General features: G+C 44.3%; 2 protein-coding genes across 2 annotated transcripts in view; both read left to right on the top strand.

Annotated features, from left to right (window-relative positions):
* Positions 1–13305, top strand: part of LOC132383579 (sialic acid-binding Ig-like lectin 8) — a 101088-nt gene extending 87783 nt beyond the window's left edge. The window contains exons 5-7 of the mRNA XM_059958199.1: positions 5388–5669; positions 6194–6475; positions 13295–13305. Of these exons, the coding sequence (XP_059814182.1) occupies positions 5388–5669; positions 6194–6475; positions 13295–13305 (575 nt within the window). The remainder of the gene's footprint in view (positions 1–5387; positions 5670–6193; positions 6476–13294) is intronic.
* Positions 1–18819, top strand: part of LOC132399117 (sialic acid-binding Ig-like lectin 10) — a 740957-nt gene that overhangs the window by 242491 nt on the left and 479647 nt on the right. The gene's annotated exons all lie outside the window — the stretch shown is intronic.

Below are 18819 nucleotides of genomic sequence, written 5' to 3'. Positions count from 1 at the left end.
CCTCTGCAGAGCGCACTATGACAACCCTGCCACCGGCAACACAACCCCGAGGACTTGGGTCCTATTCTTCCCAGCAGAGACCCGGACCTCACAGCAGCAGCAGCAACAAAGAAGGCCTTCCTGGAGATGTCGGGATGTTCCTCCGAGCTCCCACTTCCATTTTTCATTAGGTTAGGATTGTGCATGGCACCCCGCTTGACATATAACAGATATGAACTCCAGAGAGGCCACTGCAAACTTCGTCGCGCCACTATCCTGAAATCTATTGAAAATGCTTTATCTATCCCCTAGATATTGTTTGCTAGCTTGCTCTCATATTTCCTTTCATAATGATTCTTTTAGTTGCTCTCTGCAACTTTTTTACAAGCTTCCCAAACCTATATCTTCCTGCTAATTTTTGCTATGTTGTATGCCCTCTCTTTAGCTTTTAAATTAGCTTTGACCTTCTCAGTCGTGATTGCACCATTTTGCCTTCTGAGTATTTCTTTGTTTTTGGAATACACCCATCCTGCACCTTCCTCATTTCCGCAGAAACTCAAGCCATTGCTCCTCTGCTGTCAGGTGTGCCAGCATCTCCTTCCAACATACTTTGGCCAATTCCTCTCTCATACCACTGTAATTTCCTTTACTGAAATATTGCTCTATCAGACTTTACTTTCTTCCTACCAAATTTCAACTTGAGCTCAATCGAATTATGATTATTCCATGCTAAGGGGTCCTTTATGTTCAGCTTCCAAATGGCCTAATTTACATAACACACAATTCAGTATAATCCAGCTAATCTCCTTCTAGGCCCAATGACAAACTGCATTAAAAAGCCACCTTGTAAGCATTCACATTCACTATCTTGAGATTAATTACGAGTCTCATTTCCCCAATCTACCCGCTTGTAAACTCTCCCATGTCTATCATAACATTTCCCTTTTGACACAACATTTCTATTTCACATTATAATCTGTCGTCCACATCCCAGCTACTGTTTGGAGGCCTGAATGCAACTGTCATCAGGGACCTTTTACCCTTGCAGTTTCTCTACTCAACCCACAAGGATTCTGCATCTTCTGATCCAATATCACATCTTACTAATGATTTGATGCCGTACTTTACCAGAAGAGTCACACCATCCCCTCCGCCTACCTTCCTATCACACCAATACTATATGTAACCTTGGACATTCAGCTCTCAACTACAACCATCCTTCAGCCATGATTCTCTGATGGCCACACCATCATACCTGACAATCTTTAAAAGTGCAAACAGATAAGCTAACTTATTGTTTATACTCCATGCATTGAGATACCACATTTTGAGTACTGTATTTGTTACTTGTTTTTGATTCAGCATCCCTAATTCACTGATGCTCACTCTGCTGGCTGAAACTTTGTCCTCTTATCTGCCCGTCCTGCTTGACAGTCTGACTGCATGGTATCTTTGCGTTTTTGCCATCTGTCCTATCCTGACTCTCTTCACTCTGGTTCCCATCCCCCTGCCAAATCAGTTTAAACCCTCTCCGAAAGCTATAACACATCTGCCTGAAGAATATTAATCCCCTTTGGGTTCTTTTTCTAGAGCTTATATCTCTCCCAGACCAATGATCCAAGAACCTGAAGCCCTGCCCCCTGCATCAACTTCTCAACCATGCATCTAGCTGCCAAATCATCCTGTTTTACCCTCACCGGCACGTGGCACAGGCCCAACCCAGAAATTACTACCCTGGATGGCCAGCTTCTCAGCTTTTTGCCTCGCTCCCTAAATCCTTTCTTCAGGACCTCTTTGCTTTTCCTTCCTATGTCATTGGCACCAAGATGTACCAAGACATCTGGCTGCTGTCCCTCCTCCAAAATACTGTGGATGTGAACCGAGATGTCCCTGACCCTGGCACCTGGGAGGCAACAAACTATCCAGGTGTCCCGTTCACATCCACAGAATCTCCTGTCTGTTCCCCAGACTATTGATTCCCCTATCACTGCATTCCCCTCTACTCCCTCTTTCCCTTCTGCACCATGGACCCATGCTCAGAGCCAGAAAACCTGGTCTCCATGCCATTCCTGTGAAAGGTCATCCCCCACAACAGTATCCAAAACGGTTTACATATTATTGAGAGGAATGGCCACAGGGATGCTCTGCACTGACTGACTTTTATCATGTCCATGTCTCCTGACAGTCACCCAACTACCCCGGCCTCCTGCAACCTAGGGGTGACAAGTTCCCTGTAACTCTAATTGATGATCTGCTCACTGTCCCATACACTTTCACAAAGGTCATCCCCAGCTGCTCCTCCAGATCCCTGACATGTTCTTCATGGAACTGCAGCTGGATGGACTTCTTGCAGATGTAGTTCCCTGGGAAACTCTGACTTCAACATCCAACGTGAAGAATGCACAGCGGCCATTTAATCTACATTAAATACCCCTGACACTATAAGAAAAAGGAGAAACTTAACGGAAACTTCCCCAGACCCAACGCCTCTTCCGAGCTGAAGCCTCCTTTGAGCTAAAGCCTGTCACTCGCACTCTCACCACTGGCCCACTCTCAACAATGGCCGCTCCGCTTGTCACTTCTCTACTTTTATTTACACCTCTCTGCGCTGCTCCTGGCGCTGATTGGGACGCCGGAATGACACAGAATACCCGCTAATTCTCCTTTCAAACGAGCATCTCCGACGTGCCATAAACCTCCTCGCTGTGCGGGACTCCCGCCGCGGACTGGGCCGCCGGAATGACCGATGCTGAGTGCGCTGGGCTCTAAACGTACCGTGCCATCTGAAATAATCTCAGTAGCGTCCGTCAGCATCGTCCTCCAGATACTGCAGCTTTACCAAAACATCGCCGTTCGCCTCCCGACCTTGTGGCAGGGCTTGTTCCCCGCCAGCACCCAGTGCTGTGGCGCCACTCACCAGCCCGGAGGACGCACGGTCAGCAAATGCCGCCGCGGCTGCGGGCTCCTATACGGAAGGAGTATCCTCCAGTTCTGGGGAGACATATTCTGATCATCTGGGCTTATTGGAGGGTAAATCCCTTCGTGTGATCCCTGGTCTACCTCAGATCACAAATGTGCAGAAGTACGCTGACCTCCATTTCGGAAATATCTGCAGCCTCCGGCACCACTTCCCCTTTCCCGGCCTTTAATGGACCTCAGAGGCTTTGGGCCCTTCCAGGTCGGATTTAATAGGAACCATCCGCCCCTTAGCTGGGGTAGAAGCCTCGAGGTGTTTCTTGTTTTTTCCACGTCTTCCTGTCTGAACCCACCCCTCAGTGTCATCAGTGCCGCGCCCATCACCGACGTCCATCGCCAGGGTAAAGGAGGAGGGAGCGACAGGAGGAACAGAAAGAGGGGAGCAGCGGGAAAAGGCCCAGCGACGTCGGATTCTGCCTTCGTGATGGAGTTAGCAGCTTGGCGGTTACGAATATGTCCAAACTATTTGTATCCCAGGCGGCTGGTAGCCATGGAATTCTGTAACATTATCCCTGAAATTGTACCTGAAAGCAGCCCTCGACATCCCCACCCCGCTCCAGCTGCAAAAGCAGACGGCGCGGAAAGGAGAAAAGGTGGTTAAATCCCCGCGGAGGTGCCGTCCCTCATTGAGTTATATTTGACCGCACTTCACCCAGCGAGCTCTGGCGGGGAGGAGGGCCACATCAGCGATAGTGGACGTCGGAAATTATAACCATCTGCACGGGGACCAACACCGGCTCCACCGTTAAGGAAACCCTCCCCGCCTTTAACCCCCTACTCAGGACCAGAAACACAGACCGCAGATAGAAAACGGCTTTCCAGTTCGATTTCGCAGATGCAACAACGCATTCACGAGAGCGTCATTCCTTCTGACTGAAGTTGGTACCGTAGGTTGTACAGCATTTTTCAGGGCTATTAATTTGAAAGTGGGACCCACTTCGCGAGATGTAACTCCAGAGCCCGCATCCTCCGCGCCATGCCGACATCTCGGAGCTGCAGTCTGCCGTGACGGTCACCACTCAGTCCGAAATTCGGCAGCACCGCTGAGACGAAACCCAGCGAGACCCCAGCAAATAATCTCTCAAAAAGAAACAGTTGAGAGAGGGGAGGGAGATGGGAGTTATCCGTGGACAGGCTGGATGTCCGTCTGGTTGAAAACCCCCAGCGCCATCCGTGCTGCTGCAAAAACGAAGGTGTCTCCCAGGTCAGTCCGCTCTTCCTCCGGCCGCACCGAAGTCTTCCCAATCGCCCTGGGCTCGGCAATCTAAACGGGAGGGGTTTCCGCTGTTTCAAAACGGGTTTAATCCGTTCCCGCTCAGGACAAAGTTAAAAACTCGAACATTGGCAATCCGTCAGCTGCAGCCACTGCTCAGCGCTCGAGAAACACGGACCGAAAACTTCAAAACCGGGTCCTTGCAGGAAAGAACCCACTCTAGTCCACTGTCTATATGACACCAACACTCCCAAAACCTTATGGCGGTCTCTAAACCCGAACCTTTAGGATTTTGCCGCTATTTTTAACTGTCGGAGCGAGAGCTCACACAGAGTGCCTCTCCCTCAGTATCCAGTGTGATTCGTCCTCAGTGTCGCCCCTCCCACAGTCTGATACTTCCACAGTATCGCCCCTCCTACAGTCTGATACTTCCTCAGTATCGCCCCTCCGACATTGCGGCGCTCCCTCAGTGTGACAACAATCCACTGATGATGCTCACCATTGTATCTTTGCCCACATCGCTCCCTCGGTACTGTCTCTCTGATTCCACACTGCCCTTCACTCCCCTTCAAACTAGACATTTCCTCCATAGACCGTGCAGGCATGTCCTTGGCCGTGAGCTTGAGAGGAGGAATTTAACTGTGGACCGTATGACATAGGAGCCACTCGGCCCATCAACTCTGCTACGCAAATCCCATCATGGCTGACTTGTTACGGCCCCCGACCCCAGTTTCTGTTCACCCCTGTAATATTTGACGCCCTAAGCAAGAACCTATCAACCTCCATTTTCAATATACCCAATGACTTGGCCTCCACAGCCCTCTGTGGCAATGAATTACACAGATTGACCAGCCTCTGGCTAAAAAAATACATCCTCATTTGCATTCTACATGGATATCCCTTTATTCAGAGGCTGTTCCCTCTGGTCCTCGACCTACAACGCTAGAGTAAACATTATCTCCACATCCTCCCAGAATGGGCTTCTGATGTTTGGTAAGTTTCAGTCAGATTGCCCCTCATTCTTGTAAACTCCAGTGAGTATCGGCCCAGAGCCATCAAACATTCCTCATACGCGCAAACCCACAAAGACCTGCCTCCACTCACTCCATGATCTCTTGCTCCGCAGACGCCCCAACAGGCCCAACTCACTTTTAAAACTGATTTATGATCTTTTATTGTTTTGAAACTGTTGCACTGTTAACCATCTGCTTGTCTTTAGACGTCCCACAGAATTTCTCAATCACTTCTACCAAAAGTGTGAACAATTCCTGGGTGAATATGAAGGAAGGGATTCCTACATCGATCCTCTGCTCCGTCCAGAGTTTCCCAGCATCGAACCTGAAGTGGAGACATCTCGGTGTTACACTGAACACAACAAGTTCCAGCAATGAACTGTGGCTGGTGTTTCCTCAAGTGACACCCCAGCAGGCCGGAGACTATCAGTGTGTGGCAGAGAATAAACACGGGACAGCGGAGAGGACAGTGACCCTCACTGTGGAATGTGAGTGTGTGGACAGCGCCCAACAGTTCTCTCTAAATCTATTTATCTATTTATTGAGATACATGCTTCCAGGCCTTCCAGGCCCCACAATCCCCTAGTTTAATCCTAGCCTAATCATGGGACCATTTACAGTGAGCAATTAATCTACTGAGCAGGTCGTCGCTGTAGTGTCATCAGCATCTGGTCCCAAGTGTGAAACCGGTCAGCTCCTTGCACACTTTCTATCCGTCCATGTTGGTTTGAGCGTCGATCTAGCATATGAATGTGCAGAAAGTGGAGGGATATGGACATGTTGTAGGAGAATAGGTTAGCTTAGTTAGGGATTTGGTTTCTAGAATAATTAGCTCACCATAACATCATGAGCCGCAGGGGCTGTTCCTGAGCTGTACTTTCCCACATTCTATGTACATTGGAATGCAAAGCTGGAAAGGAATTGATTGTAGAAATCATTCAGGTGGTTGACACGTGGAATCTTGCTCTAGCCCGTGTGTTCTCATGCATAACTCTTTATCTGTCTTTATTAGATGTCCCACAGAATCTCTCAATCACTTCTCCCAACAACGTGAACGATTCCTGGGTGAATATAAAGGAAGGGATTTCTACATCGATCCTCTGCTCCGTCCAGAGTTTCCCAGTGTCTAACCTAACATGGAGACATCTCGGTGTCACACTGAACACAAAAAGTTCCAGCAATGAACTGCGGCTGGAGTTTCCTCAGGTGACCCCCCAGCAGGCTGGAGTCTATCAGTGTGTGGCGGAGAATGAACACGGGAGAGCAGAGAGGGCCATCACCCTCAGTGTGGAATGTAAGTGGATGCATTGCTATATCTCGAAATACAAATGCAAAGTCAGTGAACTATCTATCCTTCGATACACAATACACACTCAGTGGCTACTTTATTAAGTACCTGTACACCTGCTCGTTAATGCAAATATCGAATCAGTGAATCATGTGTCGGCAATTCAATTCACCATATACCTTCTCAACCACAGAGTCAACCTGCGCAGTTGCTTTGAGCGTCCTATGGACTCGGACCCCAATACCCCTCTGATCCTCCACACTGCCAAGAGACTTAGCATTAATACTATAATCTGCCATCATGTTTGACCTACCAAAATGAACCACTTCACACTTATCTGGATTGAACGCCACCTGCCACTTCTCAGCTCAGTTTTGCATCCTATCAATGTCCTGCTGTAACCTCTGATAGCCCTCCATATGATTCACAACACCTCCAACCTTTGTGTCATCAGCAAACTTACTAACCCATCCCTCCACGTCCTCATCCAGGTCATTTATAAAGATCACAAAGAGTAGGGGTCCCAAAACAGATCCCTGAGGCACTCCACTGGTGACCAATCTCCATGCAGAATATGACCCGTCTACAACCACTCTTTGCCTTCTGCGGGCAAGCTAGTGCTGGATCCACAAAGCAATTTCCCATTTGATCCCATGCCTCCTTACTTTCTCAGTAATCCTTTCATGGGGTACCTTATCAAATGCCTTGCGGAAATCCACATACACTATATCTACTGCTCTTCCTTCATCAATGTGTTCAGTCACATCCTAAAAATAAATTAAGTCAGGCTCGTAAGGCACGACCTGCCCTTTCCAAAGCCATGCTGACTGCTCCTAATCATATTATACCTCTCCAAATGTTCATAATTCCTTCCTCTCAGGATCTTCTCCATCAACTTACCAATCGCTGAGGTAAAACTCTCTGGTCTATAATTTCTTGGGCTATCTCTACTCCCTTTCTTGAATAAAGGAACAGCATCCGCAACCATCCAATCCTCGGGAAGCTCTCCCATCCCTATTGATGATGCAAAGACCATGGCCAGAGGCTTAGCAATCTCCTCTCACCTTCAACAGTAGCCTGGGGTACACTTTGTCTGGTCCCGACGACTTATCCAACTTGATGCTTTCCAAAAGCTCCAGCACATCCTCTTTCTTAATACCTACATGCTCAAGCTTTTCAGTCTGCTGCAAGTTGTCACTACAATCGCTAAGTTCCTTTTCCATAGTGAATACTGAAGTAAAGTATTCATTAAGTACCTCGGCTATTTCCTCTGGTTCCATACACACTTTCCCACTGTCACGCTTGATTGGTCCAATTCTCTCACGTCTTATCTTTTTGCTCCTCACATACTTGCAGAATGCCTTGGGGTTTTCCTTAATCCTGCCCGCCAAGGCTTTCTCATGGCCACCTCTAGCTCTCTTAATTTCCTTCTTAAGTTCCTTCCTGTTAGCCTTATAATCTTCTAGATCTCTAACGTTACCTAGCTCTCTGAACCTTTTGTAAGCTTTTCTTTTCTTCTTTTCTTTTTCAATCTTTTTGTTATTGTTATTAATATCAACAAAATACAATTGATACATAGATAATGGGATTACAAACATATACATTTCAACTGCATATAAAAGAATACATAAGCAATGATTACAGTATAAATGAGTATTCCCAAATCATGAACGATACAATTTATAAATAAACAAGGATAATCTAGGTATATGTAATTAAAAAAATAATATATGTATAAAAAAATAATTATATATGTAATTTAAAAAAACAACAGAAAAAAGAAATAGAAAAAAAATGCAAAAATAAAATAATCTAATAAACTAATAGCTAATAAGGAAAAAAAGAAGGAAAAAAGAAAAAGAAGAAAAACTGAAAAAAGAAAAAAGGCTGTTTATAATATCTCACAAAAATAGAGAATCATCTGTGTCGTCAACTCCGATCCTCTCAACATATATAAAATCAAAACTGGAAAATCAATTAGGCTTGAAATAGGGTCATATGAAAATATTGAATAAATGGTCTCCATATCTTTTCAAATTTAATAGAAGTATCAAAAACACCACTTCTAATTTTGTTCTAAATTTAAACATAACATAGTTTGAGAAAACCAATGAAATACAGTAGAAGGATTAATTTCCTTCCAGTTCAACAAAATAGATCATCTAGCCATTAGTGTAAGAAACGCAATCATTTGACAGGTGGAAGAAGATAAATGAAGTGAGTCCATCATTGGTAAACCAAAAATTGCGGTAATAGGATGGGGTTGTAAATCAATGTTCAATACCGCAGAAATAATATCAAAAATATCTTTCCACTATTTTTTTCAAAAGCGGACACGACCAAAACATATGAGTTATAGACTCTATTTCAGATTGACATCTATCACAAATAGGATTTATATAGAAATAAAAATGAGCCAATTTAACATTGGACATATGGGCCCTATGTACGACCTTAAACTGTATTAATGAATGTTTGGCACCTGTAGATGATGTATTAACTAATTGAAGAATTCTATCTCAATTCTCAATAGGAATAATAAGATTAAGCTCTCTTTCCCAAACATTTTTGTCTTATAAAGGGGCTCTGAACGTATCTTCATAATTATATTATAAAGTTTTGATATAAGCCCTTTTTGAAAGGGATTTAATTCAAACAAACTCTCCAAAATACCTGAAGACACAAAATTTGGAAAAGTAGGAAGTACAGTATTTGATATTGCTTTAGAACCCTTAGCAATTGCTATCAGAGAATCACAGGATATTCTTGATATTAATCGTGGGACAGATACTCATAAATTATTTTTGTATGCAGATGATTTATTATTATTTATTTCTAATCCTGAGAAATCGATTCCTGTAGTTTTATCATTGTTGGTTCAATTTAGTGACTTTTCTGGGTATAAATTAAATCTTAATAAGAGTGAATTGTTTCCTTTAAATAGACAGGTCCCAATCTATGGAAACTTACTTTTTAAATTAGTTAATGACTCTTTTATTTACATAGGGATTAAAATCACAAAAAAACCTTAAAGACTAATTTAAGGTTAATTTTGTACCCTTAATTGATCAGATTAAATGCTTGTTTACTAAGTGGTCGCCATTATTTTTAACTCTGATAGGTAGGATTAATGCTATCGAGATGGTTATTTTACCTAGGTTTTTATATATTTTCAAGCGGTACCAATTTTTATTCCGAAATCTTTTTTACTAATGTTGATTCAAAAATTTCCTCATATATATGGCAGAATAAAAATCCCAGGTTAGGTACAATATACTTACAGAAGGCAAAGAAGGAAGGTGGACGAGCATTGCCTAATTTTAGATTATATTATTGGGCAGTTAATATTAGATATTTGATATGTTGGTTAAAAGATTGGGATGGATCTCTTAGCCCCCATTGGGTGAGCCTGGAAATTAAATCGGTACCAGGTTTTGCACTGGGTTCTATTTTGGGGACTTCTCTCACATTTGCTTTTTCTAAATTGCCGAAAAGAATTAACAACCCGATAATTAAACATACTCTACGTATATGGTTTCACTTTCGGAAACTTTTTGGGTTGACTCAAATATTCCTATTGTATCCAATTGATTTTTCCACCCTTCAATTATAGAACAAGCTTATTTGGCTTGGAAGACTAAGGGATTACTAAGATCTGATTTATTTTTGGATATGGTGTTTTATGTCTTTTGAGCAATTATCCAGCAAATATAATTTGCTTAGATTTCATTTTTTTATATACTTACAGATTAGGAATTTTTTTTCTTTTCTTCTTGACTAGGTTTATTACAGCCTTTGCACATCACGGTTCCTGTACCATACCATAACTTCTCTGGCTCATTGGAACGTACGTATACAGAGCTCTGCACAAATATCCCCTGAATATTTGCCACATTTTTTTGTACTTTTCCGTGAGAACATCTGTTTGCAATTTAAATCTCTAATTTCCTGCCTGGTTGCCTCATAATTCCCCTTACTCCAATTCAACGCTTTTCTATTTTGTCTGTACTTATCTGTCTCTAACGCTATTTTAAAGGAGATTGAATTATGATCACTATGTCCAAAATGCTCTCCCACTGAGAGATCTGAGACCCGACCACGTTCATTTCCGAATACCAAATCAAGTACAGCCTCTCCTCTTGTAGGCTTATCTACATACTGTGTCAAGAAACCTTCCTGAACACAACTAACAAACTCCACCCCATCTGAATACCTCGTTCTCGGGAGATGCCAATCAATATTTGGGAAATAAAAATCTCCCATCAAAACAACTCTGTTATTATTACATCTCTCCAGGATCTGTTACTCTCTCTGCTCCTCAATATCCCTGTTACTGTTAGACGGCCTATAAAAAAACACCCAGTGAAGTTATTGACCCCTTCCTGTTCCTAACCTCCACCCACAGAGACTCCGTAGACAACCCCTTCATGGCGTCCACCTTTTCTGCAGTTGTGACAGTATCTTTGATCAATAGTGCTACGCCCTCACCTCTTTTGCCTCCCTCCCTGTCCTTTCGGAAACATCTAAAACTGGGCACTTGAAGTAACCATTCCTGTCCCTGAGCCATCTAAGTCTCTGTGATGGCCACCACATCATATCTCCAAGTACTGATCCATGCTCTAATCTCAGCTGCCTTGTTTACAACACTCCTTGCATTAAAATAGACACATCTCAAGCCTTTGGTCTGAGCACGTCCCTTCTATGTCACATGCATATCCTCCCTCTTGCATTGTCTACAAGCTTTCTCTATTTGTGAGCTAACCTCCTTTTCCCCAGTCTCTTCAGTTCGGTTCCCACCTCTCAACAATTCTAGTTTACATTCTCCCCAGTAGCTGTAGCAAACCTTCCCGCCAGGATATTGGTACCCCTGGGTTTAAAGAGCAACTCGTCCTTTTTTACAGGTCACACCTGCCCCAAAAGAGGTCCCAATGATCCAGAAATCTGAATCCCTGCCCCCTGCTCCAATCCCTTAGCCACACATTTATCCTCCACCTCATCCTATGCCCATTCTCACTGTTGCGTGGCACAGGCAGTAATCCCGAGATTTCTGCCTTTGCGTTCCTGATCCTCAACTTCCTTCCTTACTTCCTGTAGTCTTTTTTCAGGACCTCTTCCCTTTTCCAACCTATGTCATTGGTACCAATTTGTACCATGACCTCTGGCCTTCCTCCCTCCCACTGCAGGATATCTTGGACATGATCTGAAACATCACGTGAAAGAAGGGTGAAGGAACCATGGGCGGCGTGAAGTGGAAAATCTAGTCAGGTGGAAGAAGACAGCATACATGAGGTTTAGGAAGCAAGGATCAGATGGGTCTATTGAGGGATATAGGGTAGCAAGAAAGGAGCTTAAGATGGGGCTGAGAAGAGCAAGAAGGGAGCATGAGAAGGCCTTGGCGAGTAGGGTAAAGGAAAACCCCAAGGCATTCTTCAATTATATGAAGAACAAAAGGATGACAGGAGTGAAGGTAGGACCGATTAGAGATAAAAGTGGGAAGATATGCCTGGAGGCTGTGGAAGTGAGCGAGGTCCTCAATGAATACCTCTCTTCGGTATTCACCACTGAGGGGGATCTTGATGACGATAAGGACAATATGACTGAGGTTGATGCTCTGGAACATGTTGATATTAAGGGAGAGGAGGTGTTGGAGTTGTTAAAATACATTCGGATGGATAAATCCCTGGCGCCTGACGGAATATTCTTCAGGCTGCTCTATGAGGTGAGGGAAGATATTGCTGAGCCTCTGGCTAGGGTCTTTATGACCTCGTTGTCCACAGGAATGGTACCAGAGGATTGGAGGGAGGCAAATGTTGTCCCCTTGTTCAAAAAAAGTAGTAGGGATAGTCCAGTTAATTATAGACCAGTGGGCCTTACGTCTGTGGTGGGAATGCTGTTGGTAAAGATTCTTAGAGATAGGATCTATGGTCATTTAGAGAATCATGGTCTGATCAGGGACAGTCAGCTTGGCTTTGTGAAGGGCAGATCGTGCCTAACAAGCCTGATAGAGTTCTTTGAGGAGGTGACCAGGCATATAGATGATGGTAGTGTAGTGGATGTGATCTACGTAGATTTTAGTAAGGCATTTGACAAGGTTCCACATGATAGGCTTATTCAGAAAGACAGAAGGCATGGGATCCAGGGAATTTTGGCCAGGTGAATTCAGAATTGACTTGCCTGCAGAAGGCAGAGGGTTGTGGTGGAGGGAGTACATTCAGATTGGAGGGTTGTGACTAGTGGCATTCCACAAGGATCTTTTCTGAGACCTCTACTTTTCGTGATTTTTATTAATGACCTGGAATTGGGGGTAGAAGGGTGGGTTGGCAAATTTGCAGATGACATAAAGGTTGGTGGTGTTGTAGATAGTGTAGAGGATTGACGAAGATTGCAGAGAGACATTGATAGAATGCAGAAGGGGGCTGAGAAGTGGCAGATGGAGTTCAACCCGGAGAAGTGTGAGGTGGTACACTTTGGAAGGACTAACTCAAGGCAGAGTACAAAGTAAATGGTATACTGCACGTCTTTCACTGTGAATACTGAAGCAAAATATGCATTTAGTTCCTCTGCTATCTCTGCATCTCTAATTACAATATCTCAAGCATCATTTTCGTTTGGTCCTATATCTACCCTCAACTCTCTTTTACACTTTATATACTTAAAAAAGCTTTTAGTATCTTCTTTGATATTAGTTGCCAGCTTCCTTTCACAATTCATCTTTTCATTCCTAATGACCTTCTTAGTTTCCTTCTGCAAGTTTTTAAAAACTTCCCAATCCTCTATCTTCCCACTAGCTTTGGCTTCCTTGTGTGCCCTCTCTTTTGCTTTTAGGTTGGATCTGACCTCACTTGTCAGACATGATAGTGTCTGTCTTCCATTCAAAAATTTCTTCTTTTTTGGAATATATCTGTCTTGGACTTCCCTCAGTTTTTGCAGAAACTCCAGCTATTGCTGCCCTGCTGTCACTCCTGCTAGTGTCCCTTTCCAGTCAACTTTGGTCAGTTCCTGTGTCATGCCATTGTAAATTCCTTTATTCCACTGAAATACTGACACATTGGAATTTAGTTTCTCCTTCTCAAAGTTCAAAGTAAACTCGATCATATTGTGATCACTGTTCTCTAAGGATTCCTTAACATTAAGCTCTCTTATCACCTCCAGATCATTGCACATCACCAAATCTAGCACAGCCAACTCCCTAGTAGGCTCAACAACAATCTGTTCTAAAAAGCTGTCCCTTAGACATTCTATAAATTCTCTCTCTTGAGGTCCGCCACTGGCCTGGTTTTCCCAAAAGACTTTCATGCTAAAATCCCTAACAATTATCATGACATTGCCCTTCTGACACGGTTTTCTATCTCCTGCTGTAATTTGTATTCCACATCTCAGCTGCTGTTTGGAGGCCTGTATACAACTGCCATTAGGGTCCTTTTACTCTTGCCATTTGTTAACTCAGCCCATAGAGACTCTACATCTTCTGAACCTATGTCATCCCTTTCTAATAATTTAATATTATACACAGGGCCACACTAACCCCTCTGCCTACTAACCTATCTTTCTGATACACCATATATCCTTGGATGTTCAGCTCCCAATGGCAGCCGTCCTTTAGGTTTCAGAGATGGCCACAACATCATACTTGCCAATCTGTAGCTGAATTATCAAGATCGTCCATTTAATATCTTATGCTATGTGCATTAAAATATAACACTTTCAGTACATTATTTGTTGCTTTCTGTTGAATATCATCCCACTTTCTGTGATTATGCCTCATCTGCTGTCTGTCCTTCCTATTATCTCTGATGTACGCTATCTTTGATTTATTTCTCTTTTCCCTTTCCTAGGCCCTGTCACTCTGGTTCTCATCCCACTGCAAAATTAGTTTAAACCCTCCCTAAGAGCTCTAGCAAGCCTTCCTGCTAGGAAATTGGACCCCTTTGGAGTAACCTGTCCTTCTTGCTCCAGAAGATGCCCCAATGATCCAGGAACCTGAAGCTCTGCCCCCTACACCACTCAGCCATGCCTTAATATGCCCGATCATGCTATTCTTGCTCTCGATAGCAAATGGCACAGGCAGCAATCCTGAGATTGCTACCCGGGAAGTCCTGGTTTTCAGCTTCATACCCAAAACCCTGAATTCTGTCTTCAGGTCCTCCTCGCTTTCTCCACCTATGTCATTGGGACCAACGTGTACCAAGACTTATGGCTGTTCACCCTCTCCCTTCACGATACTCTGCACCCGATCAGAGAAATCCTGTACCCCAGCATCTGGGAGGCAACACCCCATGCGGGTATCTCTATCAGGCTGACAGAACCTCCTGTCTGTTCCCTTCACTATGAAATCCCCTATGACTACCGCATTCCTCATCTTCTTCTCTCTTCTGCACCACAAAACCAGACTCAGTGCCAGAGACCTGATCGCCGTGGTCGTCCTCTGTCAGGTCAACCCCCCACAACAACATCTAAAATGAGTTAAAGATTACTGAAAGGGGTGGCCACAGAGAAGCTCTCTACTATTTGAGCTCTTCCCTTCCCTGACTGTCACACAATTGTCCAACTCCTGCAGCCTCACTGTATCTCCTGCTCATTTTCCCTAACAAGCTGTAGGTCATCAAGCTGCAGCTACAGATCCCTAACATGGTTTCTCAGGAGCCGTATCTCAGTGCACCTGGTACAGCTATGGCCATCTGGGAGACTGGAAGACTCCCAGGATACCCTCATCTGACACCCAAAGTAAAGTAACCCTGCAGACCTGCTGTCTATTCCTCCAGAAAAAGAAATGCAAGGAAAATATGTTGTCCACCTACCCACTTACCTTGTCGAAGCCCGAAAGAGCCAAAGCCCTACCACTCTGTCTCAGACCACTCCTTCAATGACCGTGTCTTCCTTTTATGCCTGAATCTTCCCTGCTCTCCAATTCATGATTGGCGTGCCGGTTACAGCCAAGTTCTCACAAAGCTTTCCCCTTTTAATCTTTGCTCCTGGACCTGTGCACTGCCTGCTCTCTCATTGCTATCCAACTCACGATTGGTGCTCCATCTATGAGGGAAGTATTTCATTTATTATGGCCTCCCAGGCGGATACATAGTGTATCAGGGACAGGATTTCGAGAGCAGGCTCATCCTTGAGTTACTGAGCATGCTCCGAGTCAAGAAGTCGAGGACTACTCCTTATCACCCACAGGGGATCCCCAGTCCGAGATGTATAATTGGAACTTGCAGGATATCCTTGAAACCTTGGAGATCAGCAAGAAGCATTGGTGGAGTCAACATATTGGACATCTGGTCCACTGCTACAACTGTACCCGAAATGAAGCTAACGGGTATTCACCATATTATCTGATATTTGGGCATGAGGCGAGGTTGCCCATCGACCTTGCTTTTGGGACAGATGAGAATGACCTACCACTGAAGACGTATCTGAAGCATGTCTGATCTGAGAAGGGAGCTGAGAAAGGCTTATGAATTGGCTGAGGTCGTGGCTGCCAAGCAGAATTAAGGAAATAAAAGGAGGTATGATCAAAGGGTTATGTACTCCCAACTCATGCCGAGAGACTGAGTCTTCCTAGCGATTTGGGACTACCTGGGAAGCATAAGTTGGCTGATCGCTGGGCAGCTACGCCCTATGTAGTGGAGAGTCAGATGCCAAATGTACCAGTTTTCTGGGTGAAACCAGAGGATGGAAATGGACCTGTCAAGAATCTCGATCGAAACCACCTTCTGCCTCTGGGACAAGATATTCAGGTTGACCCCAAGCCCGACCTGGAGCCTGCACCTGGTAAGAGGACTCTTGAGGCAACGCGGAGTGACTACAGGACCAAATGCAGGAGAGATTGGACCGGCCCCCACCCTGAGTGGAATACTGATTCGGAGGATGAGGGACTTGGAGTGTGAATTATGTTGCCTTTTGCTAACTCCCGCTGATTGAGGAAGAGATTCCCAATTGTTCCCACACTGTCAGGTGGAATTGGGGGGCGGGGAGCGGAGGTATTATCTGTGGACAGCCTGGGTTGCAGCAGGACACTGAAAGGGATGAAGCGAGGCTCAGCCCAGGGACAGAGGGGCCCGAGTTGCAGGAGGACTCGAGGGTTAGACCGGGGTAGGCCTCACCAGGTAGACCAGAAGTATCCCCAGTCAGAACATGAAGACGTAGATGAGGGGGTACGGAAGTCTGAAAGAATCAGGAGACCATCGGATAAGCTGACCTATGTAGCACAGAGTGTGGCCCCCACTGTGGGGAGTTATGTGACTGCCTCTTACACCTGGGTTGGACTTTGTGCTTTGCAGTAAGTGTAGGCAAATTATTTCAACGTCATGAGGACATGACTAAATTTGGTGGGGGGAGCGTGTAAAGCCCTGGGAATGGTTTCACTGCTAATGTAATGGTTTCTCTGTAGCAGTAGTGTTGACATTCTGGCTAGAGAAAATAGAGGCTTCGGAATGTGCGCCGTTCAATGAAGGGAGTGTTTTCTTTCTTGTGTGCCTGAGAACGAGGCGATCTGGGCCTTTTGTTTGGCAAGAAATGAAGAGGGAAGATGCCGCAAAAGAGAGGTTTTAGACAGCAGGATGGAGTGGACTTGGAGTGGGGCCGGGAGTTGATGAGGCCCGGGGGAATCGATGGACAACCGACAGCAGGGAAGCCGTGGGCTCCAACATGCAAATCAGACTGTTTCATTAAAGTGAGCCCTGTTCTTTTTGTTTCTCTTTACTAACCCTTTAGTCAAATTAAGAATTAAAGAGTTAAATTGTTTAATTGTACTTTCTGTTATTCCGTGGTAATGATTTGTACGGGGGAACAGATCACACAGCATCCACACAAGCAAGAGGTTGTACTCCTCAGATTTCACACACTTGGCAGGGCCAGAGACAGTTTTCCCGAGACTAACGCCGCCGGCCAAACCTGAGGGTTACATCCGTTTCCTTCTTCAAGTTTTTGAAAGCTTCCCAATCCTCTATCTTCCCACTAGCTTTGGCTTCTTTCTATGCCCTCTCTTTTGCTTTCACTCTGGCTCTGGCTTCACTGGTCAGCCACGGTAGTGTCCATCTTCCATTCGAAAACTTAACTAATTATGTGACTTCTAAAACCAGTTGGCTGCACCAGAGATGATTTGGTGTGCTATGTTAAAGATGGGTGAATATATATGCAACCAATATTTTGTGTTTTCATTTGCAATTAACTTACATCATTTTGTACAGATCAGTTTTCACTTTGACACGTAAGAGACTTTTTCTGTTAATTGGTATCAAAGAAGTCAAATTAAATCCACTGTGATTCAGTGTTGTAAAACTATAAAATGAATACCTTTGAAAGCTCTATATTTATGTTATAGAAATTAAATTAAATTGTGTAAGTAGTACAAAAAGTGTGCAAAAAGTGAACAGAATAGTGAGGCAGAGGCAGTGAGGATGAAGTTGTTCCTCACACATGAGTGTCTGTCTTCAGGCTCTTAGAACTGTAGAACTTTTAAACCTTTCCCCCTTCACCCTTAACCCATGACCTCTGGTTTCTTACTCCCCTGGCCTCAGTAGAGAAAGCCTGCTTGCATTCACTCTATCTATACCCATCATAATTTTATACACCTCTATCAAATCACCTCTCATTCTCCTACACTCCAGGGAATAAAGTCCTAACCTATTCAACCTTTTTCTGTAACTCAGTTTCTCAAGTCCCGGCAACATCCTTGTAAACCTTCTCTGCACTCTTTGAGCAATCCTCCACTACCACTCTCTGGCTTCCTCCATTGAGACAATGTCTAATCTAATTTACTACCTCTCCACGTATACCTAGCGACTGAATCTTCCTAACTATCCTCCAATGCGAGACTTTGTCAAAGGCCTTACTGAAGTCCATGTACACAACATCCTCTGCCTTCCCTTCATCCACTTTCCTGGTAACGTCCACGAAAAACTCTAATAGATTGGTTAAACATGACCTTCCACGCTCAAAGCCATGCTGACTTTTTCTAATAAGTCCCTGTCTATCCAAATACTTGTAGATCCTATCTCCTTTATTCCTTCCAATAATTTACCTACTACCTATGTCAAATTTACCAGCCTATAATTTTCTGTCTTACTTTTTGAGCCTTTTTTAAAACAACGGAACTACATAAGCTATCCTCCAATCCTCCGGCACCTGACCTGTGGATATCGACATTTTAAATATTTCTGCCAGAGACCCTGCAATTTCAACACTAGTCTCCCTCAAGGTCCGAGGGAATACCCTGTCAGGTCCTGGGGATTTATCTACTCTGATTTGCCTCATAACAGCAAGCTCCTCCTCCTCTTTAATCTGTATAAATTCCATGACCTCCTACTTGTTTGCCTTGTTTCTATAGACTCTATTCCAGTTTCCTTAATAAA

The sequence above is a fragment of the Hypanus sabinus genome, chromosome 1 (assembly GCF_030144855.1).
Source record: "Hypanus sabinus isolate sHypSab1 chromosome 1, sHypSab1.hap1, whole genome shotgun sequence".
Lineage (NCBI taxonomy): Eukaryota > Metazoa > Chordata > Chondrichthyes > Myliobatiformes > Dasyatidae > Hypanus > Hypanus sabinus.
The sequence above is the reverse complement of the archived record's forward strand: the minus strand, read 5'-3'. Positions and strand labels throughout refer to the sequence as shown.